Source organism: Ciconia boyciana, chromosome 2 (assembly GCF_034638445.1).
Source record: "Ciconia boyciana chromosome 2, ASM3463844v1, whole genome shotgun sequence".
NCBI classification, from domain to species: domain Eukaryota; kingdom Metazoa; phylum Chordata; class Aves; order Ciconiiformes; family Ciconiidae; genus Ciconia; species Ciconia boyciana.
Window position 1 is genome coordinate 118,530,216 of NC_132935.1, and position 25,951 is coordinate 118,556,166.

The following is a 25,951-nucleotide window of genomic DNA, read 5'->3' on the forward strand; positions in this document are numbered from 1 at the left end:
CTTCCCTGTTATACAGCATCATGTAAAACATAGCTCCCTGCAGCCTCAGATCTTTCGGTCTCTCTGGCCTTTGGTTTGTATAATTGTAGTAGAAGTACCAGGTGGTTTAGACTCAAGTTCATGTTTCGAGGGCAAGTTAGGCTCATTTCTCATTTTCAGCAACTTATTGATTAGGGTCAGAATTTCTGGTGATTCTGGGTGTGAAAACTTCTGGAGAGAAGATTTTACTGGTATTAGAGGAAGAAGAGCTCTGAATATGCCTGTAGTTAACGCTTTTTTTAATTCCTTAATTCCTCTTGACTTCATACCTCCATTACAAATCTAGCATTGGTCCCTTATTTTAACTCCAGTAAGCTCAGTGGTCTCTTTCTGAGTTTGCCATCCAAATGCTACTCCAGAACTTGTAAGATCAGGATTAACTGATGAAGACTAGATATCAAATACACATTCTTCTCTCTTGGGCATCATTATACACTTGTACAGTCTCCTGTTGTTAGGCCAGCTACTATGTTATTCCTGAGCTACTCTTTTTTTGTTTGTTTTTTACATGACTATACATACCTGTGTATGAGCGTGCCATAAAGCTATTGTGTCTCCTTTCTGAATTTAGTGATGCTGAATCTTGAGAGACCAATCCACATGGCCTATGAATTTCTGTAAAGCCTTTTTAGCAGATACCTGGCTTCCTTGATCTCTCTCGGCAGATAAATAACACCAAGGAACATGAATAATGATCTGTTTATTTCTGAAGGCCTTCTATGGCCCTCATGGAGATTTTCAGTTGGCAGAAGATACCTTCTCAATCATCGATGAATGAAGGAATAAAAGAAATTAGAAGAGCTCTGAAAAAAATCTACAGAAGAGTCAGAGATGGTAGAGTGGAAAGCTTGGTAGAGTAACTTCTTTGGTGGTATAACTTCTTCACGTTAGTTTAGATGCTGGAATTGATGACATGATAAACATGATGTCTGGTCTTTGTAACTTCCCATGCCAGAACACAAACCTTGAGGGTCTGAGCTGGTATTTATGCAAAGTTAGAGATAGATTTAGCTTTTTAAGTGAGCTGGGAAGCTTAACTGTATGTATAGAGTGGTTTAAGTACTTCTCGGACACACAGTGTGGTGGCACTGTTCAGAAAATGAACTGAACTGCAATCAAGGGAATCTTTGTAACTTCAGTATTTCCTGCAAGGGGGAAATATTTCAGATGAAACAGCCTTCTCCATCATTGGTTGTGTGTTTTACAGCCTGTGTGCGCTTTGCCCATATAGCAGAAAGAGAAATGCTTTGCTTTAATTGCTTGCTGATTTCAAATAATGGGTTTTTTAAATCAACAGCTCTTCTCACAGCTACCTCTTTTTTGAAGTAAAGCTTTGCTTTGATTTATAAACTATTGATTGTACCCTGAGCTTTTGTTTTCTCTGCTTTTGTAGTTACGTAGATATAACCAGTGTACTGAATTCCTCTAAAGCTTTTCCTTTTTTTTGCTCAAGGGGAGAGTCCTTGATTTTAAGTATCTGTGCATTCCAGTTTGTGTTTTAGAGCTCTCAAAAATATTATATATAATTGACCTTTTGCTTTAGGCAAGAATTTGTGCAATTGTTTTTCTCAGTAAAAATAATTGGCTGTCAATCAAGATATTTAGGGTACTTTTGTGTTTGGCTGTAAGTGCTAAAATATTTCCTTTTTTATGTCAGACTTATGCATACTGCAGTAGTACTGAAATTTTCACCCTTGGCCTAGAACGGTGGTTTGAAAGATGTCTAGGAGCATAGTACAGAATTGGGTAAAAAATTGTATAGCCCCGTACATGAAGAAAAACATCATCTTGCTATCTCAATGTTTGTCTGTATTTTTGTTGCTCTTGACTGAATATAAGTGTCTGATGATTTGCCAACAACTAACTCTTGCTTGCTTGCTTCTTTCACCCCTGCTTGTGGGGATAATAATTTGAGTTTTGGTTCTTGCGGTTTACCTTTGACCATCTAGATCACATTTTCTGACTTTACTTTAACTTGCACCTTTTATGGGATCTCTGTGCTATAGCCAGAAAATACATAAAAGCTGTGAAAAGTGTGGCACTCCGTGGAAGTGAACAAAAAACAAAAAATGAATTGTGATTGCTTTGCTTTCTGTGGGAAGGAAAGGGAAGGAAATTTAAAGTGTTTATAGGGCTGGAGGGAAGAATATTTACTCTGTTCTGATGCTGTAAGAGAGAGTCAAGACAGCATCCTTGTATGCATCGGACTTGGAACCGAAGTGCAAGTACCTGTACTCCAACAACCGTCTTGTTTGTTTGTGGCATCCATATCACGGAAGGAATCTGTATTGTGTCACTGCGTCTTGCGCTACCTGCCATAACCATCACTTTTTAATAAAAGAAGCTTCCTTTCTCCCCCTTTATCTAACACAAGATTGTGCAGAAAAATGTGCTTTGCTAAGGTTTGACCCTCCTGCACCCAAATCACACTGTTGAGACAGACAGAGACACATTTAAAGTGGAAAGCACCTCCACAGTTAGGGAATATTTATGGAAAACATAGTTATGCCTTTTTTCTAAGCAGTAAAATCTTGGTTAAATACTTGTTTTTAGGACAGTTTTGAAGGAGATCTCCACTTGCATTTCTCTTTACCTTCTAAGCCTCAAGTTTGTCACTCTTTTGTCTTTTCACATACTTGCAACTAAATATATAAAACTAAACTGAGCAATTAATTTATTAAAAATAAATATTTATTTTGTCAGCACTAGAATTTTTAGTCATTAAATTAATACGAATTACATTGTTATGGTTCCTGTTGGAGGAGCTTCCTCCACTTGAAGTTTAATGAAATGCATTTCATTATTTGTTATAAATCAACAGATATTTCAGTTACAGAGATATTCCCTTGTGACCACTTAATTATTTGAGTTTTGTAGTCCTGCATTTATGGAGATGCCAATGCTTTTGTATTCTTGTTATTTTGAAAGATTAGCGTTTCATATTCTCTTTTTTCTTTTTTTTGAGAATAAATGTTTGGTTTTGAGAATAAATTGTTACTTTTAAACCAACAATTCTCTGTTTGATGTATTTAACATTGTAAATCACTGACAGTCACACGTTAGAAGCAGATTTGATCTGTAATTCAGGTGATGGTACATCAATGCAACTCTACAGAGGGGAACTTAGGAAAGGACTATCTGCTGGCAATCCTCTGCCCGCAGACTGTCAGTCAAGCAGCTGAGCCCGGAAGGTAGATCCAAGTTATGTTTACCTATGAGGAAAGTGGCTTGGTAGAGCTTTGGTTTCATTTGGAAGTGTGGTGAGGGAAGGAGGGTTTGACTGAAGTACAGACATCTGTAAGGCAGCAGCAAAGTCTGAGAAAATTACTGTTTTCCTGAGATAATCCCTAGTTTACTCTGTACCCATTTCCTACTACTGAATAAAAGCTGACAGTCTGACTATGTGCTGGTAGCATTTCAGGCTGTAGCTGCAAAAGGTGTAGCTTTTGGCTCCTTGTTCCATTACCCCATCCATCTTACTGTACCACAGTATTGATGGAATTCGTGGAGCAACACCGGTGTGAACGAATGCAGTGCTATGGAGAATTAGATCAGTTATGTTCAAAGGTATTTCAAACTAACAGGTGCAAATTTGGATCCTATTGGTAGTGCTTTATAAAGCTAAATTTAAAGTATACCAATCCAGAATGTCTTGAAATGAAGTGGGTGTATGATACATTGAAGTTCTAATGCTCTTTCAAGGAAAATTTTCAAAAGCCCATGCCCAAATCTTGTGCCCCACTGAATGCTTTTAAAAGAGAAAGAATTCCTAATCAGAAACTACTTCTTGCTTCTTATATGTCTTTATAAATCAGCATCATGCATCTCTGTTAACTGTCAGCAACATAGATGTAGAAACGTATAAAACTTCACTGCGTGTGTGCCATGGCTATGTATGTTGCAGGTATCGGAATGGTTTTCCAAACTCAGTAGACAAGGGTGTTATAGACTTGTTAATGAAAAATTACCTACTCCAGGTACCTGTGTTGAGAGAGACTCCTCTGGTTGTCTATGACTGCATTTATGTTAGAATTTCAGTTCAGAGCAGTAGTATAGTTCTGGAGCAAACCTGCTCATCCTCATTTATCACACCATAGTTTGTCACAGGTTGGTTTTGGTGTGCACAAGCTAGATTCCTTCTGGAAGAAACTAAGCCAAAGCTTATCTCCAGGTGCTCACCAAATGTACCCTGTTCGGTTATAAATTCCTCCCACTGAACAGATATGTCTCTGAACCAATGAATCACTCCTTGAGACAGGTTCAAACTGTGTGCAAGATAGGAATAGTTGGTCTAGGGAATCAGACTGTCTTCCCTGAAGCAAAGCTGCTGAACCATGTACTGTGTAGGTGTTCAGTGCTGTCTAGTTCAGTCTACTGATCTGCTATTGGTGTGCTGAATTTTCTGCAAATTCAGACATAGCCAGAGGGTGTGTGAAAAGTACATGAACCAAGGCTGGGGTCTGACTGTGCCATAAGCTCCACACAGGGGAGTTGTCTTCCATCTGCTGCTTTTGGAGAGAGAAAATGCATGAGGGAGAGAAGATAAGAAAGGCGTCAGATACCTGAATGGCAGTATCTACAGAAGAACTGAATAATAGTATTTGCAACTCTTTTATTAGGAAAAAGTCAGAACAAAACTTGACATTCTAAAAATTCAAAACACATCATTTTAAAAATGGTGAAGAACATTGAAGAACCATTCTGTCTTTTCCAAATATTCACCACCTAATAATATTTCTGAATTCTAGTTGTTGAATTAGGTAAATTTCCATTTTTCAAAAGCTTCTGGGTTATTTCAGCTGTTTTACCATTCACCAAAAACATCCTACTGAGGTACCTTCCCTGTAATTCAGATTGATAGATACCTAATTGGGAAGAAGCAGACAGCACACGTGGACCGAGAGGAGGAATGAAAAAGGCAGGTTTCTGATGTTCCCCTACATCCTTTCTTCCCTCTGGGAAAGTTCACTGTGTATAGCCTTCTGTGTCCTGGGTGAGGCATACTGTCAAGGGCTGAGGAAGAATTACTGGGATGCATACAGCTGTAGGAGCATCTGCACAAGAGGACTTTAATTAATCTCTAGTTCCTTAATATCCCACTAGTCTGGTAATCTGGCTGCGTTTCCTCTTCTATAGCTGAATTGCCTTGTCAAGGACAGTCCTTAGTCGTACGTTTCCATGGGGATGGGGTATGGAGAGTACTAGGTGGGTGAGATTCCCAGTCTTCACTTGCAAGGGATATTGAATAATGCAGTTTATCTGTATGTGTATGCATGCATGCTCACACACATATGCAGAGTAGAGCTAAATAGCTGCAGTTATAGTCACAGCTACAAAATAAAGACCATTATTTTCTAAATAAATTCCAAATTGCTAGCTTTTTATATTTTTTGTGGTTGCTTACTGATTTCCTTTCATTCCATTACTGTATATTCCTTTATATGTTAAAATATCAGTATGTTATTAAATTTGCAGAAACATTCCTGTAATAAAAAGCTTCTGGATTAAGTTAAGAACATTAACTGTGAGATATTGGAAGGACTGTAATAGTGTTAAATGAAGATTGTGTCTTTGTTAAATACTGGTGTTACTATAGCAATAGCATATGCCAATACCTTTTAAAGGACTACCTTAAGTATGTGTGTTTGAACAGGGAGGTGGAGGTGCTGTCGATATTTTCCTGCCCTTTTGCAGAGGTTTGTCTGGTTTGTAATAAGGGACATGATACTGCTTCCAGAAGGTGTTAATATTGTTGATATGAAATACACAGGGGTAACATATCATATTAAATATAAAACACATTCAATAAAAACAGATTCTTTTGTCTGCCAAAATACTGTCTTGTGTACAACAGAGGTATGTGGTAATTTTAAGCTTATAAGTCTTTGTCTCTAAAACAAACAAAACCTACATGGATAATGCAAACAATTTCTATACTTAAGAAAATCATTGTTTATAGCCTTAAATTTACTAAAAATATTGAGCTGCTATTTCTTGGCCTATATTATGTTGATTGTTTGGAATTGCAGGGCTTGCAATTTTTAAGCTACTTGAATTGCAGAGTCTATATAGAATATCTAAGAACAGTATTTACTGTGCATTAGGAGCATGGGCAGCATGAAGAGGAGCTGGAATAAGGAAGTGGACTTTAGGAGCTATGTACATGCAGGCCTGTTGAAAATATGGAGTTAAGTGATGCAGTAGGCAAGGAATTCACTCTGAAACCAAGTTAGCGGGAACCTCTTGCTTTGAGGCTTTTCTTGCTTGCTTTCTTTTTGTTGTTGTTGTTGTTATTGTCACCTTAGGCAGTAAAACCTGGTGTGCTTCCTAGGACTGTATAGGAGTTTCACCTGAAATAACCCCGTTACCAGGATGGCCTAGAGCATTTGGGAACACCTTCTGCTTTCTTCATGTGGCACATTAGGGCTCATGTGGTTGTTGCAGGAAGTGGAGAAATACTCGGTGGACAATGGTGTGTGAGGACGCAGTGCAGATTTGTGTTGCCTTCCCCGTGCTTGTGGAGGACATGGCTCTCCCAGTGTTCCCGTCCTGCCTGGGTTCTGGAGTGGCAGCCACTCTCCTGGGAAGGCAATGGTCAGGACAGGCAACTTTTGAAAGCCAGCCTCGTCAGGTGGAAGGCCCTCATCTATGAAGCTTTACTCATCTTGTCTGTATGCAAAGTGGGATGAACATGTTTGTACTGGTTTTTCTAACAGTGCACACACAGTCCTCTGACACTATGACTTGTCAGGCTGTGAAACCTGCTTCCTTAGCAAGCTCTGCTCTTTATTCTGCTGCCTGCTCTTCTTTATTCTGCTGCATGTTCTGTGGGAAGGATCAGGGAAGACTCCCCTAGTTTTCTCATGTTAAGGGAAGTAAATAATAGTAACTCAGTAAACAACACTGATTCTAGTGCAAATCTTTGTAGGTCTGTGTTGCTGGAAGTCCAACCACAAAGAGGGAAGGATGATTCGTAGTGAATAGTTCCGAGATTTTCAGAGCCAATGTCTGAGTTACTCTCCTGCTGTACACTAGCCAGTGCTGTACACTATGAATTGTGTTTTATAAGGTCAAGCCAGATGGCACTGTGAAAGGAGCACTGGAGTAGGAGTGTTTCTATTCTTAAATAAAACTTTTTCAAATTGATACGGGCATAAAATTGGATTCCTAAGAAAGATGGACTCACAGATGCCACCAGTGATGCAAAGAATGTATTGCACATAAGTATGATGGAAGAGTATGTACATTTTAAAAATATTTTCACTAAATATTTTTTATCTGTTTGGATTGAACAATACTTTATTCTTAAGAATGCATGTCTGTATTTGTCATATGACCAAAAGGTATGACAAAAAGAGATAAAAAAGGTCATTAACTTCAGATGACTTAGTACTTAAAGTCAGGACCTGATAGGAGAAATGTGAAATTCTCCAATGAGAGAGGCATAGGGAGAGGCACAGTGTGACAAATGGGACGAGGGAGTGCAGATAAATGCTACAATTGTACCAGCATTTGATAAATACTTCGCTTTCCTCTACTGATCATGAATACACAATTAAATACTCAGAGGAAGTTGGTCAGTATGGTCAGGAATTCATTTTTCATCCCTTTAAAATTAGATGCACCTGAGAACTAATTATGTTGAACTATTTTTTTTCACTTGGTACAACAAAGAGAAAAAAGATAGCATTAAATATGTGACAAAATGCACTCTTCTGAGCCACAAAGTGGTAAATAGAGACTGACTGATACAGAAATAATGCATTAGAGAGACTTTTAGAACTACACTTTGGCTGCTTAATATGTAGGATAACCCTTAGTAGATGGTAGGGAATAGAAAGCTGTTAGGCTGTGGAGTTTATCAGGTCAGATAAACTACTTGTGGTAAGTAGTTATCAATGCTGTTGATTCAGTGCAATTCTATAGACTTCTTGGTATTTCTGGAAATTATTTGGAAAGGATATTGAAAGACAAAATAAAATTCTACTATAATTAGCTAAAAAAGAGGCAAGAAACATTGACATATTAGTTATAGAAAGATACCAGAAAGGCAGTGAGAAATATGCTTCAGGGAGAGCAAAATGACAGTTATTGAGAGGAAATGAGATAGAGGGGAATGTAGCAAATGTTTATATAACTATAAATCACTATCAGGTGGGAAGGAAAAAAATCAAGGAAGGCATATAAGAAAGGTGGTAAAACGGTAATGATGTTTTGCTAGGTTGTTAGGATGCTTGATAGGATAGTACAACATAAAGTATTACATGTTTGTAATCTAAGAGGAAGGTGTCACAAAATGCTAATGTATGTATTAATCAAAGCTTACAATTTTGCAGTCACATTGTGGGGCTATGGCATATACAGGTGAAATTATAAAGTGGATGAAAGCTGGCTGGATGCATAGGCTCAGATAGTAATGGTCAGTGGTTCGGTATGGATGTAATAGGAAAGGGAGAAAACTTTTTAGTTTATCATCACTTGCGGTTGATGTCCAACATCGAAGCACACCTTTTGGCCCTTCTCAATGGATCACTTAAACCCAGGATTTAACCAGAAGGTCCTTCACCTGCAGCAGAAGTGCTTGTCCCCAATACTGGTGAAGTATTTCACCTCAGAACACCCTACCTGGCTGCAGAGCAGTCTCTAACTGAGATAGGAGGGCAGGTGAGAAAGAAGGGTAAGGAAAAAAGTATGTTAAAACCCAGATTTATTTTCACATGTTCCATGTGGCAGTATTAGAACGGGAGGGCAAGAGTCTGTACTTGCAGCACTGCTGCTTGGAAAAGATCATTTCAGCTTTCATGTGGAGATTTCCGATGTCCCCAAAGCTCCCCAAAATATCTGCTCTATAACTCAAGACCTGCTTCTCCCTTGCTGCTCCACTTGCTTGCAGAAGATTTCAAAGTCTGTCAGTTAAATGTGGTGCACAGTCTGTGCTCCTGTGATATCCAGTATGACAAAAGAAGATGGGGTTAAATTGACAATTTACAGGTTTACAAAGTGAGAAGAAGGAATTTAAAATAATACTAGTATATTACTTATTTCATTTATCTACACTCTGACATGTCAGTCATTTCCAACTGATGACACTGATTGACAGTGCTTGTGTCAGCAACAGAAAAGGAAACTTCCCTTGAGAACCACTAGCACAGTGCCTATAGAGTAACACAGCACAAGTCATTCATTTTGTGAAATGGCTTCACCTGAGCATGAAATTGTTAACGGATTAAGATAGAGCCTGGTACAACAAGCAGGGTACTGGTCTGGGGCAAGTGAACCACAACTTGTCTTCATGCTGACTGAACGTTCTCTCTCTAGCAAATGCAGTGACTGATACGCAGTTTTTAGACAAAGGTAAGTGTTGAGTATGCTGGCATTTTTCTGGTTCTATCAGCAGTTTAACTGGTTCAGCTGTGATTAGCACAAAGCTTCCACAGGTTGGTCTTCATAACATTTATTTTATGGTATTTAATAAGAAATATGAAGGTGTCAATGCAATTCTTTTCCCATTATCAGAAGTGTTTGCAAATGTAAAAAAAAAAAAACAAAAAAAAAAAACAAAAAAACCCACAACAGTGTTCAGTGTTTCCACTGTGCTGGATTTCTTTGTTTTTAGAAAGAGATTGTCCCCAGAATCCATGATACTTTTTTATGCAGGTAACTGATTATTTTTTACAGTGCTGTCTCAGTTTGTAGAAGGATAACTGTATTTTTTGAAGGTAGGGTATACATCTGTCTTTTAGCGTTAATTTATTCAGCTCCAAGGAACATCAGCCGAGGCAGATGGGTTATGTCAGTAGGGTAACATGGAGTCCATTTAGTCTGCACATTGTTGTTGCAAAGGCTTGGTTAAAAAAATACTGAAATAGGTTTTTCTTCTTGTACCTCACTTAACCTTAACTAAACATAAAAGTAACTTATCCTAAGCTCCTAAATACTTTGCTATCCTATGAGACCTCTGATGGCATTGAAGTTGCATGCCAGTCAGCTCACCTTTCATATGTCCGCTTCTGTTACTGTTTCCTTGACAGGGTTCATACCGTTGGTAGCCATGTGGTGCGTGCTATGGACATAGATGTCATCATAGGCCTTTTGAGTTAAGCAACAAAAGGGCAAGACTTCGACAACAATTGCAAAAAATTTAATGGGGCAAGATCATCAGTTAGCATATATGCAGCACCATTAGTGTTTGCTCCTACTTTTGAAAAGAGAGGGAAAGAAAAATTAAAAAGCAAGATTTGATAGGAATACCCACTAATTTTAAAGAAATTTAATTTTAGAGAAATGAAAAGCTGAAGAGAAAAAACCCTTAAGAGATGCTAGGAAGAGCTTAGATAAAAGAATGCAACTGCAGTTGGAGTAGTTTGACTGTGAAATATTAATCTTCCTGATTTTTTTATACAAGTGACTTACTCATAACTATTTATGAGCCTCTTAGTGCTTGAATGCTGAGGTGTCCCCCTGTCTCCCCCCAAAGACTTTTTGTTTTGCTTTGGGTTTTTTTTTTACGTTGTGGGGGGGGGGGTGTCCATTTATGGCACACTCCCTGCTGTCTAATCCTCACTGAAAGTCAGCTACTGCTGCTGGATCGATATCTCTCTGCACAGATTAAAGTGATGTTTGTTCCTCAAAGGGTCCCCAACTGCAAGGAATGTGTTTGCATGTGTACTAGCAAGGCTTTTTGACAGCACCAACGTGTAGAATCCTAATAGATGTACTAAGTGTTAAATATAGCATGAGCCACAATTGTGACTGTGTTGATAGGAGCCTAGGAAAAAAAGCCATCATTTTAAGATAATTAATTAACTTGTCATTTGCTGTAAAAGGACAAAGTACTATCCTGTGCTCTACTTTTTTAAAGAGAGGGAAGTAGAGTTTCAACAGGGACAATTTAGCAAAGACATAAGAGAGCAAAAGGTGTGTGTGGTGATGGTGTAGCACTGCCTGGGACTAGAGAGTTGTGTTAGATGCCCATCCTGATGGAGAAGAATAAACTGCCTGAGAAGAAGAGGCAGCTAAAAGAAAAGAGCACTGAACCTTTAGAGAGTAAATAATGATGGAGGCATATGCCTGCTGGGAGAGTTTGGTTCTTACTGTATACACCAGGGGGAAAAGATATATGACCCTGTCAGCATATAGCTTCATCAGTATTTGCACTGTGCCACACTTTGTGGTATAGAGAGCATGGAAGGGATGAAATGGTGAGCAGCTCTCCTTGGCAGCTCTAACTCCTGGGCAGGGATCAGAGAGGGGCTGTAAACCTTCCAGTGAGTGTTTTCCCTAAATTTAGCAGCGGACCTGCTTGGTCCGCTTCCTGGGGGAGAAGAAGAGAGGAAGCAAGGGCAGAGGTGGGAACCACTTCTAGTAATCACAATCTGGGACCTTGAACATCAAATTGAAAACATGTGAGTGGGAGAGAAATTTCAGTCACAGTCTGCCTGTGACTCCTTCTCATTGTGCTAGTAGCCAAGGAATAAGAGTCTGTCAGGTTCTGCGCAGATTAAAGGAGCTTTACCCACACCCCAGTGTCTGGTGCACATCTGGCAGGTCTAAGGAGAGCACAGATGGGAATACTGTGTACACTTTGGCCCCTGAATAGGAAAAGCCCTTTGTCCTCCAACATTGTAGCTTAGAGGGTATTGGTGGAACTTGTATTTTCACCTGATCTCTGTATCCCAAGGAAACTCTCATCCCAACAGGCTAGGCTTGGACTGATTGTGGGAGCGGAAAAATATGAGGTGCAGCTGGTGAAAATGGCTCCTCTGAAAGGCTGGGAACAGGCATATCAGAACTTGTTCACCTGCTCCCCGTACTACGTAGAAATTCAGATCTCGTGCTAACAAAATGTCACAGTAGCTTGTACATGTTAGGTGAGCATGAAGGGTGCCTGGCCAGAAGCATGTCTGAAGGCATTCTCTTCTGTGGAGGGAAAAAGTGTCTTAAGGCTCTTAACAGTGGTCAAACTAAGATTAAAACCAGTTTTAAGACAAGTTGGTGATCTGAATCTAGTCCGAGAGGTGAGATAGTGCAAACAAATGCAGAGAAGAGAGACAACCAGTTACACAGCTGAGCAGAACACTGCTCCCCTAAGAAAGGCACTTTGCAGTGTATGCTGCCTGCTCACTAGTCTTTGAAGGACAAAAGGCTCCAGTGCCAGGTGGATAAAAGGTAGCTTATTTTATGAAATAGATGTAATTTGAATTAAGAGGACTGGAAACAGAAGCCCTCATCTGTAGTACTGAAGGCAAAAGTTTCTACCTGTCTTTGATAACTTGTGGTCAAAGTGCAGCTGCTCTGTTCAGCAGGAGGGAGTGATGTGCAGGAAAAGGGATTTTTTTTGTAACTCCTAGGAACATTGTCCCCCCATTTTTCTCTTTTCTTGTGCAGGCATCTAGAACAGATTTAACTGCCACTCTCTTTTGGGGAAGATAAGAGGTGGTTAAACAGTATGAAAAATTGTATTTGTCCATCACCCAAGAAAGCAGCAGAGCAAATGGGAACCTCACCAGCTGGACTTTGCCTTTAAACTGGCAGGTGCCAGTCTGAAATGGAGACTGCTGTGAGGCAAGTGTAAACTAGCTACAGCCCTATAGTTGGAGACTGTCCCTCAGGGAGGAGCAGAGAGCTGGGTTTCGGGGAGCCTGGCAGACAGACTTCCCTATGCAGACTCTGTCTTGGAGCTTGGCGTGTTGCATTGTAGCTGACTAACACATGTTGCATCCTTTCCAAAGGACTGTCTCTGCTGCTGCCAGTGGTAGTGGTCCCATTGCTTTCCCATAAATGCCTCTGTGTGAGGCTACTTTTCAAGGGTAATTGGAGAGTCTTCCCAAAACTGGACTCTTGAACAAAACCTGCTGGGCACACCCTCACCTCATCTCCCACCTCCCAGAGGGGTGTGTTAACCATCGGTGATGTACTGCTATCTGTGGAACACCTAAATGTTTCCTAAGGCAAGACTAAAGCAAGGTGTCCTGGCCTTGTGAGTGCTTTGGCTGCTTGGTTATGCTTCTGTCTTGCTCTGTGCTCCAGTGAAAATTCGTAAATAACTTAATGGTAATCTTACTAAAGATGAGGAGCAATGCCTGAGGCAGCCATTCAACCTGACGTCTAAGTTGGTGGTAGTGAGGATATTAAGTCTCCTTTGAATAGAGCAGAGACCTAAATTAATCTTCCACATCCCAGGCTGTTTCAACTGCTGATCTGTTCGAGGAAAAAAAGGCATGGTGGCTCTGCTACCCAAATCACTGGGTGAATCAAGCCAACTGTCAGGTTTCCACCAGGAACTGTTCTCCTTTTTATATGGAAAACAGGTAGGTTTTCTTAGCTTTTTTGTTGTAACATAGCTGACCATGGCCTTCAGTCCTGCTATTTTATGAATTCCCTTCCACTGCTGCCCCCAACGGAGAGGCTTGCAGTTTGATCATTCTAGCCTTATACATGTAGCCGTGACTTTTTTTAACGTGTTTCTCAAAGGCATCATAGGCTTCCTTCCAGCTTTTTTTCAGCCTCACAGTATTATCTTACTATGGCAAGTTGCCAACATGTATGTTACTGTTGACTTTGCAGTTTGAGGTTATAGCTCCACCTGCCCCCAGCCCTTGAGTATGTAATCACCGTAACACCTCTTGGGGGGAAGCATAAAGGGCCATCTAGGATTTGTTTCACTTTATTAAAATATAGAATAATTACAGCCATTGAGCTTTGTGAATATCAAACTGTAGCTCAGAGAAACAACAAGCATCCTTATCACACTGCCAGTTAAAAAAAAGACCTAACTTTTATAAAAAAGAGTGTTTGGGTAAAAAAGCAGAAAAGCTTTTCTCAAACAAGCGTGTACTTCTGTATTCAGGAGGTGCAATTATATACAATAACCAGTTGTTTTAAAGAAATTTATTAGGGGAGAAGGCATTGTTCAGGCAAACGTTGAAGAATTATGTTTGAACCTGCCAGCCTGTTTTTGAATCTGGGGCTGTTGCAATCACACATGGAAAATGCCTCAATCCTGTTGAATCCCACCAGAATAGGCCTGTCCAGAGCACAAACAGAGCATTTGGTATTACAGTCCTGCACCAAATACATCTTATCGTACTTGCTAATAAGTAAGAACTCAATTAGCTGTATACTGTACAAGTGACTTGGAACAGAATTTTATCTAGATAAGGCAATCGGGTCTTGTGGTAAAAAATGGTTGAGGGTCATTTGCTGTGAAAGTTGTAAATATGTTACTTACAAGAATACAACAGTGGAGAGGACTATATGGTCACTAAATGAAAGATGCTGTAAAGGTGTTCTGTATATATTTTTCTATATATTTAGATCAAACAAGTTTATTGTTGCCATTGCGAGTTTTACTGTTACCACTGTTGTACAACAGATAAACCAAAGCATGTAAAAAGCTGGTGACTTTGGACAAATCGCTCTGTAAATCAATGGCAGCGAAGAGCAAGGAAAACAATCCTGTAGCTTCAGTTTGCCAGGTTTTGTCCTACATTTAGAAGTCTGAAGCAGTGTTATTTGGAGAAACAAAAAAAGGGGCTGCCAATTCATAGAGTCCAAAGATATCAGACAAGGTATTTCAGAGAGGCTGTTGCCCAGCTGTTGAGGAGCAGTCATGCGATGAGACGTGCTGCATGTCTGCTCAACTCACCAGCTGCATTTCAGCAGTGTCCTCCTGTGCAATGTGCTGTGCAGTACCTGTCTTCAGCATAACGTGATACCTAACCTACCCTATCATTTGTAAACCACTGTACAAACCAGCAAAGCAGAATATCGTATTTCTCGCAAATTCAGTTAAGATCCTCTAAGATACTAAAAAGAAATAAACCATGACAATGAAAGCTGTTTAAATTAAGAAAAAAAAAAAAAGGCAACAAAAAATGTAGTGGGTGAAGAGGGAAAGATGACTATTCACCCTCAGAATATAATAGCAAAACCTACATCCAAACCATTATGCTAGAAAGTATTCCTAACCTGACTGTGTGGGATTACGTGCCAGGAGTCTATCACCCAAAATGTTGCCTGAAATTAATTACATATTTACTATGCAAACTGTTGTAGATTAATTAATACAAGCCTCTGGAAAAATCTGAATATGCATCTGTATATTTTGGAACTTATAGTTCAATAAAATATTCTTTGACAGAATTAGTCTTGGTGACAGACATTTTGGGTATCTATTGAGTGTTCTTTGCTTCTTTTGTATTTATAGGCAATCAGTGAAATGCAGCCACTCGAAAAAGAAAATTAAATCCAATCTTAGATTCATTCAGACAGCAGGAGTTCTCTTCTCCGCAGATCTTTATTACTATGTTACCCGTAACCATAATAGCTGAGCACCGTCAGTTGTGACTTAAGCGATGTGAATAAATGCTGTCATTTCTGATTCCCACTCTTCCATCCTTTCCTCTAAAGGGAAATATTTTGTGAAGTCTTTTTTCGTTGCTTGTTTTATTTGCACACATATTATATGTATGCCTAGAAATACTTCCCCAAGGAGGGAATGTAATGCTGGGGGAAGTAAGTGCACATGAGTGCACACACATTCTCCCTCTTTTCTCTGTCCCATCCCCCCCATCTGTGTTTTGTTGAGGGAAACGGTGTGCATGGGGAGGAAGGGGGAATGTTTGCAATGGCTGTCTGGCTCGACCTGCCTCTTAGAAAAAGTCAGCTCCTGCACAGGTGACTGTCATCCTTTTGGAAGTGAGTTTCACTGCATGAGAGAATCAGTGTTGTTGATTGTGCTCCTTTCCTTAGACCATTGTTAGAATCTTCTTGCACCGAGCCATTTGAACATCCTGAAGGTAAAGTCTGAGACTTTCAAACTCAGGATGCTTTGAACTTCAACTTGTACCTCCTGAATTCCAGCGCTACAAACTTTCTTGGTGTAGTGAGATTGGAGCTCACATTAATCATCTTGCTCACAGTAATCATCCAGCTGAAGTCATGTGCAAGTGAGGTTTTCTCAGTATTGCTGGGAGTAAACCAGAGCCTACTTTTCCCTTTGGTTATGTAATTTTCCTCAAACCAGGCAGATTCAGTTGCCTACCAGTGTTGTGTAGCACTTCACCTTCATAGGAAACCCATGTTTTACTTCCAAGGAAAGAGTGTGGAGAGTACCCTTTTGGCTTCATCTGACAAGTCCTGTTGACAGTCCCTTTTGCCATTTGACTCCCTGTCGTGGTTTAACCCCAGCCGGCAACTAAGCACCACACAGCTGCTCGCCCACTCCTTCCCAGGGGGATGGGTAAGAGAATCAAAAGAGTAGAAGTGAGAAAATTCGTGGGTTGAGATAAAGACAGTTTAATAGGTAAAGCAAAAGCTGCGCACGTGACTAAAGCAAAGCAAGGAATTCATTCACTACTTTCCATCGGCAGGCAGGTGTTCAGCCATCTCCAGGAAAGGAGGGCTCCATCACGTGTAGCAGTTACTTGGGAAGACAAATGCCATCACTCAGAATGTCCTCCCCTTCCTCCTTCTTCCCCAGCTTTATATACTGAGCATGACGCCATATGGTATGGAATAGCCCTCTGGCCAGTTTGGATCAACTGTCCTGGCTGTGCCCCTTCCCAGCTTCTCGTGCGCCTGGCAGAGCATGGGAAGCTGAAAAGTCCTTGGCTAGTGTAAACATGACTGAGCCACAACTAAAACATCAGTGTGTTATCAACACTGTTTTCAGCGCAAATCCAAAACATAGCCCTGTACTAGCTACTATAAAGAAAATTAACTCTATCCCAGCCAAAACCAGCACATTCTCGATAGAAACTATTATAGCCTTTGGCAGGTAGTGCTTGAGGGCTTTAATTTGTTACAGCCATCGAGGGATGTTCATTGCTTTCTTTTCTGTTCTGCCTGGTTTCCTGTGGAAATGAGGCTTTTTCTGTCATACTCTCTTTGCCAGCCTGTCCAACCCTATCCTATTGACTTTTTGAATCCATTGGCCAATTTAAGCCCTATTTAACAGTGAGGCAGATGCCTTAATAATATTAAGGTTCTACCACTGTAATGAATGTTGGCAGCCAGATAGAGGAGAGAGGTGTAATTAATGCCTGTACTGATGAAAAAGCTTCAGTGTGTGCTCAGCTTTTTCTGGGTATCAGGCTTTATTAGCTCTGTTGTGAATGAAACTGCCTGTTTTTATATTGTGCGAGCATTATTTTAGTGCTTTAATAGGTGGCTTTGCTTCTGTGGTTTATCTTGCTATCATGCATAAGAGCCCTAATGAGGGTTCAAAATGCCATTGAGCATGCCAATGTTGAGTGTGCAGGCTGATACTACCAAATATCAGTATTACTAATTCTGGGAGATAATAGAGCTGTGTGAGGACAAAAATCTCTTCTTTCACTGCTCCTCCTGACCTCGACTCCTTAGCTGTTCTCATCTTACGGGGAGGCCAGCATCTGCTGCCTGGGATCTCCAGCCTGAAGCAAAGATTGCAGCATCTTGGGCTGCTGACACTTCTCCATGCCAGAAATCTTCCTTGTATCGTATAGCCCTCACCTTCACCAGCTTCTCTCCTGGGACCCAGGGTTCCTGCCTGATCCCCTGCGTAGAAGCATTGCTCTGTCTCACTCCATTGCTGCGGAGCAGGATGTGTGCTGTGGATGGAGGAGCAACGTGGGGAACAGCTCGCTGCTTCTCTTGTTCCCCTAGAAAGATTGTCCATGTGGTACCATGGTAGTAGGGAGGAATGGGGATAAGACAAACTAGTCTAACCATCCCATTTAATCTGTGGGATAGTTCTATCAGTTTACATGAGGAAGCCAGTTTGACTTGCATAATTCAGACATTTCCTCTCTTGCATGATAATCTCTTACCTTTTTCACCTTTAACATTCTGTAAAAATGTGGAAAAACAATTAAGTTTTGCTATCTGGACAAAAATAATAAAGAAAGATTATTTACTTGAAACTCCAAAGAGTATTTACTTGGGTTTGAGCAGCTGGTCTAAAATAGTCAAACCTTTGTACAGGGGGCAAACAGCAGAAACATACATTGTTTTGAAGTTTTAAATTTATAAAAGGTGTGTATCTGGAATATGGTTAAATATGATGCATTTGCAAGTTCAAAAATGATATGCTGTAGATCAGTGCCTTAATTGCCTTTTAGACTTGAGGTTTAGAATTGACCTGTCAGACTTTCATAAAATAGGCTGTTCTTATTTTGAGTTATGAATCTGAGGCAGAAATGGCAAATAAGATGATGTATAACCCAGTAGCGCAAGCCTTTTTAACATTCCAGGCTTGGCTCATAATGATGCTTTTAGATGACCTTGGTTGAGTTCCTGAATAAGTATGGAATAAGTGTATTGTTTTTTTCCTGTAGCAAGATATTTAAGTATTAATGTAAGTGTAAGTCATGACTGGTCATGACTTAGCAGCTGGTCATGACTCTTTCTTCCTGCAACTTTGTCTTTTGTGGTACCTTTAAATTTTGTTTAGGCTTTTTTGTTACTCTAGTTTTATAAGTGTTTCTTATCAGCAATTGGAAATAGTAAGGTAGCCACCACTAATTCTGAGAAATGGAAAGAATTAATATATGTACATGCACACTGTTCTATAAGCTATTATTTAACATGTTTTTCATTAATCCTAATTTTTTTATCTTAGCGTATATCCTAGTTGAACATGCCAGAAACTGTGTGATGAGTTTGCAGACTTGTCTACCTACACAACTGTTCCTTCTGGATGTTTTTTATTACTCATATCGTGGAATATATTGCCTAATTTGTAAAATATAAAAAGCACTGTAAAATGGGAGATAGCAAATTCCTGAATACCGCACACCCACAACTTATTTTATTTTTTTAATAAATGAGCTCTTCTGCTGGAATACAGAAAACTTCAGGGGATCTGCAAACACTTTCACAAACAGTTGGCTCAGTATTGGTCCTAACTAGTAAAACACCCAAATCTCTCTGAAATTAAGTATGTGATTAACCTTCCTTGACAAATTGGAGCTATTATGAGTAATATGACCCCATGGGTCAGAACAAAGCAAACCTAGCACTTTTGTTTTCAAAACTGTTGATCAGTAGGATTTTTTATTACTGTGCACCAAGCCTTTTGACTTTTCATAGACTAATTTTTTATTTGTAAAGTGTTCTGAAAGCAGCCCTGAATTCTCAAATGACTCTATGGCTTTGCACAGCTGGAGTACCTGGAGCAGCAGCCTGGCTCTCCTGAGGATTGTCTTGCTGGAGCTGAGTGAAAGGAGATTGTTTGCCCTGGCTCGTGACTCAGTTTAAATGGGTCTGCTACGGGTGGCTCCAGGGAATATATGAGCTTTTGCTTCCCAATTCAGGATTTAAAATATGCATTTCTGACATTTATTTCACACCTGCAAAAGTTATTCGAAGAGTATAACATGAAGATGTGGAAAGAGGAGAAAGGCAAAGAGGAGATTTCCCATTGAAATTTTGTTTATATTTTTGTTCTTTTGCTTTTTGTTCCAGTGAAATGAAGCAGAAGTTGGATGAAGAGGGTAACAAGTGCAGCATTCTTTCAAAGCAGCAGAAGTTCAACGAGCACTGCTGTATTCGCTGCTGTTCCCCTTTCACGTTTCTTATCAACAGTAAGCGACAGTGCCAAGACTGCAAGTACAACATCTGCAAGAGCTGCAGTTCTTACCAGAAGAAGGAGAAGGCTTGGATTTGCAGCGTCTGCCAGCAAGCAAGGTAAGGGCCTGTTGTTCAGCAACCTGTGTAAAGCAGCTGTGGCCCAATGTGAGCATTTCCCTGTATTTGTCAGTAGCTAACACTGGCAGGATAGGACATGAACTACCTGTTTATGTAGGGGTTGATTTGTTCCTGAGGTGTGATGTGCCTGTTTTTTGTAGAGGTTAATTTGTTCTGAGAGTGTTTGGTTACCTGTTGCATTTTCCAGGCTGACTTAGCTGGACTGATGAATCAGTAAGCAGTAACTAGACTTAGCTTGAGCAAGGCTGGGATCTCCTGAAATGCCTGGGTTACTAAGGGAACGTGAGCACAGATGGTAGTAAGGCAGTTAATCATTTTGCAGCAAATCCCACTGATGGGTGGGGAGTGGAAGGAAGAATATTGGTGAATAGATCATCCAGCTGTGACTGTGTTTTGGAGTGCTTTTCTAAATGCCAGCTTATTGGTGGGGATGCTTTGGGCTTACTTTGGCAAATAACTAGACAAAATAGCAGTGCAACCTGTTATTATTCTTAACATCTGTTAAGAAAATGCTGCCAGGCTTCTATTTGCAGAGGGTATCGGGGATTTACTATTTCACCCTTTTGAGGCTAACAGAGCCACAACATTTAAAGATAGCACCAGAAAAACAAAGCAAATGCAAGCGAACACATATCCGCAGCAAAGGGGCCATTCCTTGGATAGTGACTGTGGTAGTCCTTCTCGTCTGCATTGCAGACCAAAAGCAGCCTTAGCTGTAGTGACGTAGCACTGACCAAGGCCTTTTTACTCAGACAAGAAGGGTGAATGAAGTAACTCGATTTGTCATAGTTTAATTTTGAACATTGGTGACTAAAGCAGCTGAGCAACTGTGACAAATATGGCTTTTTATTCTTTGTCTTTCCCTTTAGTGGAGAACACAGGATGAAGACAAGAGCTGAGTCCCTTTCCAATGCTGTATGATATTCCTGTGCTCACCAAAGACTCATTGCTCCCACTTGTTTCCCATCAACACCCACTTGGAAATTTAAGCTTTCACATAATATCTGTAAATGAAGTGGGTGCCCTTTGACACAGGGCCTTAAAATCATAGGGATCCCAGAGAGATGATGCTGTGTTTCCAAATGCCAGCCTTTGAACCCAAAGGAGGTTGTATTCTCCGGGGCACCTGCTCCTTCTCTGCCTTTTACCTTGGAAAACCTACACACGCACCCTTTACCCGAGTGAGGAGGCAGCAGAACAACAGGAATATCTTTTCCAGCAACATAGAGAGCTGTGGAGCCAGTGCTTGTTTCTACTTTAGTCATTCAACCGTTTCATGTTACACCTCTTCCTTCCACTTCTCCTGACTTCACCCGTATGGGCAGCAGAACAGGCAGCCAGGTTTGTGGATGCTGATGAACTGCACTTAAATAGTTTTTGCTGACTCCACAAAAAAAGTCTCAGAAGAATTTAATTTCAGAAGGAAAATCTGTAGCCGTATTATAAAAATGCAATTTCTGACCCTTGAAGTCAGTGCTTTTCCCACAATCCTGTGCAGGCCTCAGAGTCACCCACCTGTAACTCAGTTATAAACATATGAGACCTGAGACACAGCTTGAGTTATTTTTCAGTGAATAAATTAACTAACTGACACTGCTGCTAATCATTTTATGACCTGGTTTATTGATTGGACTGTGCAACTTACAAATCCCTGTAGGGGAAGCAGGGACTGGCGTTCCTCAGGGGCTGCTGAGGTGTTTTGGTTTGGTGGGGGCTTTTTTTGGTTTTGGGGGGTGGTGGAGGGTGGTGGGTTTTTTTGTTTTTAACTATCAGTCAGTACTTCTTTCAGGGAAAAACACAGATGGAAACACTACAGTCTGTTGTGAGTTCCCGTCACTTTCTCAGTGACCCCTCAAATGGAGCATGGACTGTGCTCCCCTGCCCCTCCCCAGCTCATCTTCTTATGTCTTTTATTTTTTCTTTTAATAAGATAGGACAAGTAGTGGAGGTGGTTCTCTCTTTAGCTGCTGCTTGTCTGCACATCTTACTGCACAATAGATTGTGAGCTAGAAATATCTCAGAGAGGACTGCATTTTCAGGTTCTCCTTTTTTCTCCCGCTCCCTATATGTTTTTGCTTAATTCTACAAGAGTTAATGTTGTAATTCTCTGCTGTGCAGAAAGAGTTTAGTCAAACTGGAAAAGTACAAACATACACAGTTCATACTTCCTATAATGATGTTTGTGCACTTCAGCTCTGCTCTAGAGCAGTGCTCGAATAATCCTGAGTTTTATTTCTAGTATGTATTTCGAATATGTCAACCAGTTCTCTGATGTCAGAAACAGTTTCTTGCTGTACAAAAGGCTATAAAGCATTCTCAGCATAAATTTTTGTAAAGATGGTTCACCTCATACATTAGAGCTTGAGACTCTAATTAGGTGAATTACGAAGATACATGTTGTTTATATGCACATGTGAAAATTCTGAAAAGTTCCTGTATCATGTGGGAATCAGAACCAATGACTTGGTTAAAATTTTTTAGAAAGCAATACATTGCATAAACATCACTCAGGTTTGATGGAGGATTTAAAACCCTTCTGGGAGCTGTACCTTTTTGTTTAGACTAATCTTATTTCCCATTATGTTCCTCTGAAAAAGTGGCATCAACTTTTGCAGGTTGTAAGTAGTCTCCTGGTAGATTCCTGCACTAGGGTGATCTTGACACTGAAGAAAATCTGTCATGTTGAGTTAGTCTTTCAAGGTGTGACCCTAGTGGAGATACCTGTTCTGTGGAAGTTGGTTTTCATCTTCCAAGGCAGAGATCTGCATTAACATTTAGCAGAGAGCAAATACGCAGGTCAGCATTTGAAACATTGAACATTTGTAGAAAATCGAGCCAAAAAGTTAGTCTCTGCTTCTTCCAAAAGCAGTAAACTCATCAATAAGCCAATGAAGATTTTGGTCTTTGAACTCCTTTAAAGCATGTCTCCTGTTACAATGCATCTTTTAAAAGTTACAAGATTCAGCTCAGTATAGAATCTCAATGCTCAGAAATGTCTTTACAGCAATGTCTATATAGATTTTGTGAGGAACTGGAGAACCTTCCTTCAATTCCCCAATTTTCCAGATTTAGCACACATTATCCTAATGCGTTTTGGTTTAGATTTATCTCTGGATGACGTTATTAACATTCTAGGGGGTTTTTTCCTCTCATATGTGAATCTTCTTAATTTCTAAGTATGTTATGATAAAATTCTATATTATTAATTTCAAGTTTTCAATTTGTGTATAGTACATTTACGTTTCTTACAAAGCTTTGTACAATGTCTCCTTGTTAGACACCCATAAGACAATGAGTTTGGGCAACTTGCTGAGGTCTGTACCTCTTAAGTCCTCTTGACTAAGTAGATTCTAGGCACAGTTTCTTTGCCCTCTGGATTAACACTTTTGGTGCCAGACAGGGGGGTTCTTTGCTCATTTATTAGAAGTAGGGTATGCTTTCCATTTGTTTGAGACTACTTTTCTTTTCCAGCCCCCAAGGAGCCATATCCCAGAACACTCTGCTATTGATACTCTACTTTCCAGTTTAACACTTGTACTAAAAAAAAAACGAGCTTAAGCCATTAAAATGCATATTTTTGCAGGTTTTCTAAACCAATCACATTTTACTTCTGGACTGTAGGAGGGGTATATACAGACTCATCCAAAATAAGGCACACAAACATCCGTCTGTCCACCTCAGCTGTTCATGACTATCGTGCATGAATCCCCCTGCATTCTTGGTTCCCTTCTTCTGGTCTCACCATCTGCATATCAGAAGTTCTCTGTCTCTGTTGTGAGTGGAAGCATGGACACCTAATCGTTTCATGCCTTCACATCTGTTTGCTGTATGATTCTCTCACTTGTTCTCAAAACCCTCGCTCAGATGAGAGTTCATCAGCTAGTGGCCTCTTGCTTAGCTCCCTTGAGCCAGGCTGTGAGTAAGGGGGCATCACCTGGTCTGCGGAAAGTCATTATTCTGCCTCACAAAAGCTGCTTTGTTGTTGATGGTCCTTTGCCAATGACAGTTATTAAGAGACAGACCCAGGCACTGCTCCTTTTCTCCTTAATGATGTTAACTAATGAAAAACACAGCCATGCTGCATACACTCAGGCTTCGTGCAAAGTAGTGTTCTGAGCAGCTCAAAATGGTCCCAAAAATTGTCACACTGGTTGTTTACAGCACAGATTTATTTGAATGTTTAAGACAACTGCTCTTTTTTTTGGTTTTCATACTCCAAATTTGACTGCTGCTTTAAAAAATAGAAAGCAAGAGAATATAATTTATCTTCATAGACTCTCAATCCAGAGTTATTTTTTAATTTCTTTACATTTTCTTCTGATTTTATTGTGGTGCCCAGTTGAAAGGTAGGGTTCTAACTAGACTCTTAACAATTTGTATCAGTAGCAAATGTAATTGTCTTACTGGAACTTGAAAATTAATTAGAATTAGGTTAATTAGATATCCATTAGATTTTTTAAATGTACATTACAGTGAGACTTGAGGAAAATTTGTTAAAGTCTAGTCTACCTGAAGTACATTTGTCTCTGACTAGCATGTATTGGCATTAATGCTAATGTAAGAATGGAGCAATGCTTATGATAATGTGAAAATTGCAACAGAAAATAAAAATCTAGGCTCAGTGGGCAGACAGAACACCCTTCAAATAGACTGGAGCTTTGCCAGCCCCAGGAACAGCCCTAAATAAAATCTTTATATTTCAGATGGTTTTGTTTGGAGGGCCCATTCACTGTAATGTGTTTTAATGTCAGCAGAATGGAGCGTATTTTTGTGGAAACATGGTAAAGTTGATGGTAGATGTGATTTTAGCCTGCCAAAGGATACATCCGTTCTGCTTAGCTGATGTAAGTTTTAGTGTAAACCTCTTTACAGTCTCTACAGGGGAAAAAAACCCCACCAAAATTTGGCAAAACCTTGGGATGGTACTTGAGAAAATTAAGAACTCCTAGTAAATAACTGAACCTTGTATTTGTTTGTTGATGCATTCGGCTGTAACAAAACAGTTGGTTTCAGGACTTAGTTCTGGAAAGCTAATGAAGGTACAATGCCCCTTAGCAATCTTGTTTTGCTTTCAAGCAGGTTAAACCATCTGGTAAAAGGAAGCTGAAATATCTTTTAGATAGTCTGCCTCAACCGCAGCTTGGAGCTTTGTGTATACCTTTGTGAGAGTTGCGTATTTCCGCTGTCTGAGGTCCTTGTCTGACGTTACAGAGAACTTCTACAGAACTTGGAAGCTGTGACTTTGTCATGTAAATGCCAGGAAATGTGTTTTTCCTTCTGAGACAGAACTGGATAGGAACATTCACTTCCTGTATGGCATAGCAGAAAAGATAAAGTTGTAGCTCTGCCACATGCATGTATGTTGTCTTCACTGGACCCATATCGGTCTTGTTCTGCTTTTGTAAAAGTCCTCTGAATGATCCCATTCATATTGTACTTAAGGGATTTACTAATTTTAAGTAAAAAGCAGTGAAAATTCTTTTCCTCAGCTGTATGTACTTGTAGAAATTGATGCAATTCCTTCCAAAAATGCCTGCTGCTCTACTCCAATTTTCTTCCTCCTCCTTCTCCCACCATTATCTCTCTGTTTTGTATCCTGTCTCTTGATCTCCATCTTCTTACCATGCTTAAACATAGCAGTGGATCACAGACACCATACCTTTTGCTTACAGTACCAATAGCTTGGATTTTTCACACGAGCCAGGAACAGTCTTTGGTTTATTCAGTTGTTCCCTAGCTGGAGGAGGAGAGAGAGAAATATGCAAACTGGTTGCTTTGGCAGGTTGATCTCTGCTGGATTTTTTGCTATCCTGATCTGTCTTAATTATTTCTGAAGTATGCACTGTGAAGAATTTCGATTCTGCTAGACAGAATAAAGCTGTACTTGCATAACACACAGCAGACTGCAATGCTGCACTCAGCTTTAAGAAAAGTATCTAAAAATGGAATTGAAGAGGAGAGTAGGAAAGAGAGGTCTATTAAAATGGCTAAATACAAGTGCTAATTAGGCGATCTTTTCTAGCTTTGAGTAGCCTTCAAAGCGAGCATGTGGCTGAGTGCCTGGAGGACTAATCTGTGTTTTAGGAGCTCTGGATTCCAGTTTTAGCTGTTCACCTGATTGTCAAGTGACCTTGGGGAAGTTTCCGTGTCTCAGGTTTCCCCATGTGCAGAATGGATTTAATGATGCTGAGCTCTTGGAGGTCAGTGGTTGAAAAGTTAA

At 40.0% G+C, this 25,951-nt stretch overlaps 1 protein-coding gene across 2 annotated transcripts in view; it reads left to right on the plus strand.

The window, feature by feature from the left end:
* The window catches only part of MYRIP (myosin VIIA and Rab interacting protein), a 223,514-nt gene that overhangs the window by 80,738 nt on the left and 116,825 nt on the right, over positions 1 to 25,951 (plus strand). The window contains exons 3-4 of one of the 2 annotated variants that reach the window (XM_072851423.1): positions 3,157 to 3,230; positions 19,489 to 19,710. In XM_072851423.1, the coding sequence (XP_072707524.1) occupies positions 3,157 to 3,230; positions 19,489 to 19,710 (296 nt within the window). The remainder of the gene's footprint in view (positions 1 to 3,156; positions 3,231 to 19,488; positions 19,711 to 25,951) is intronic. The other variant, XM_072851424.1, reaches the window with a different exon arrangement.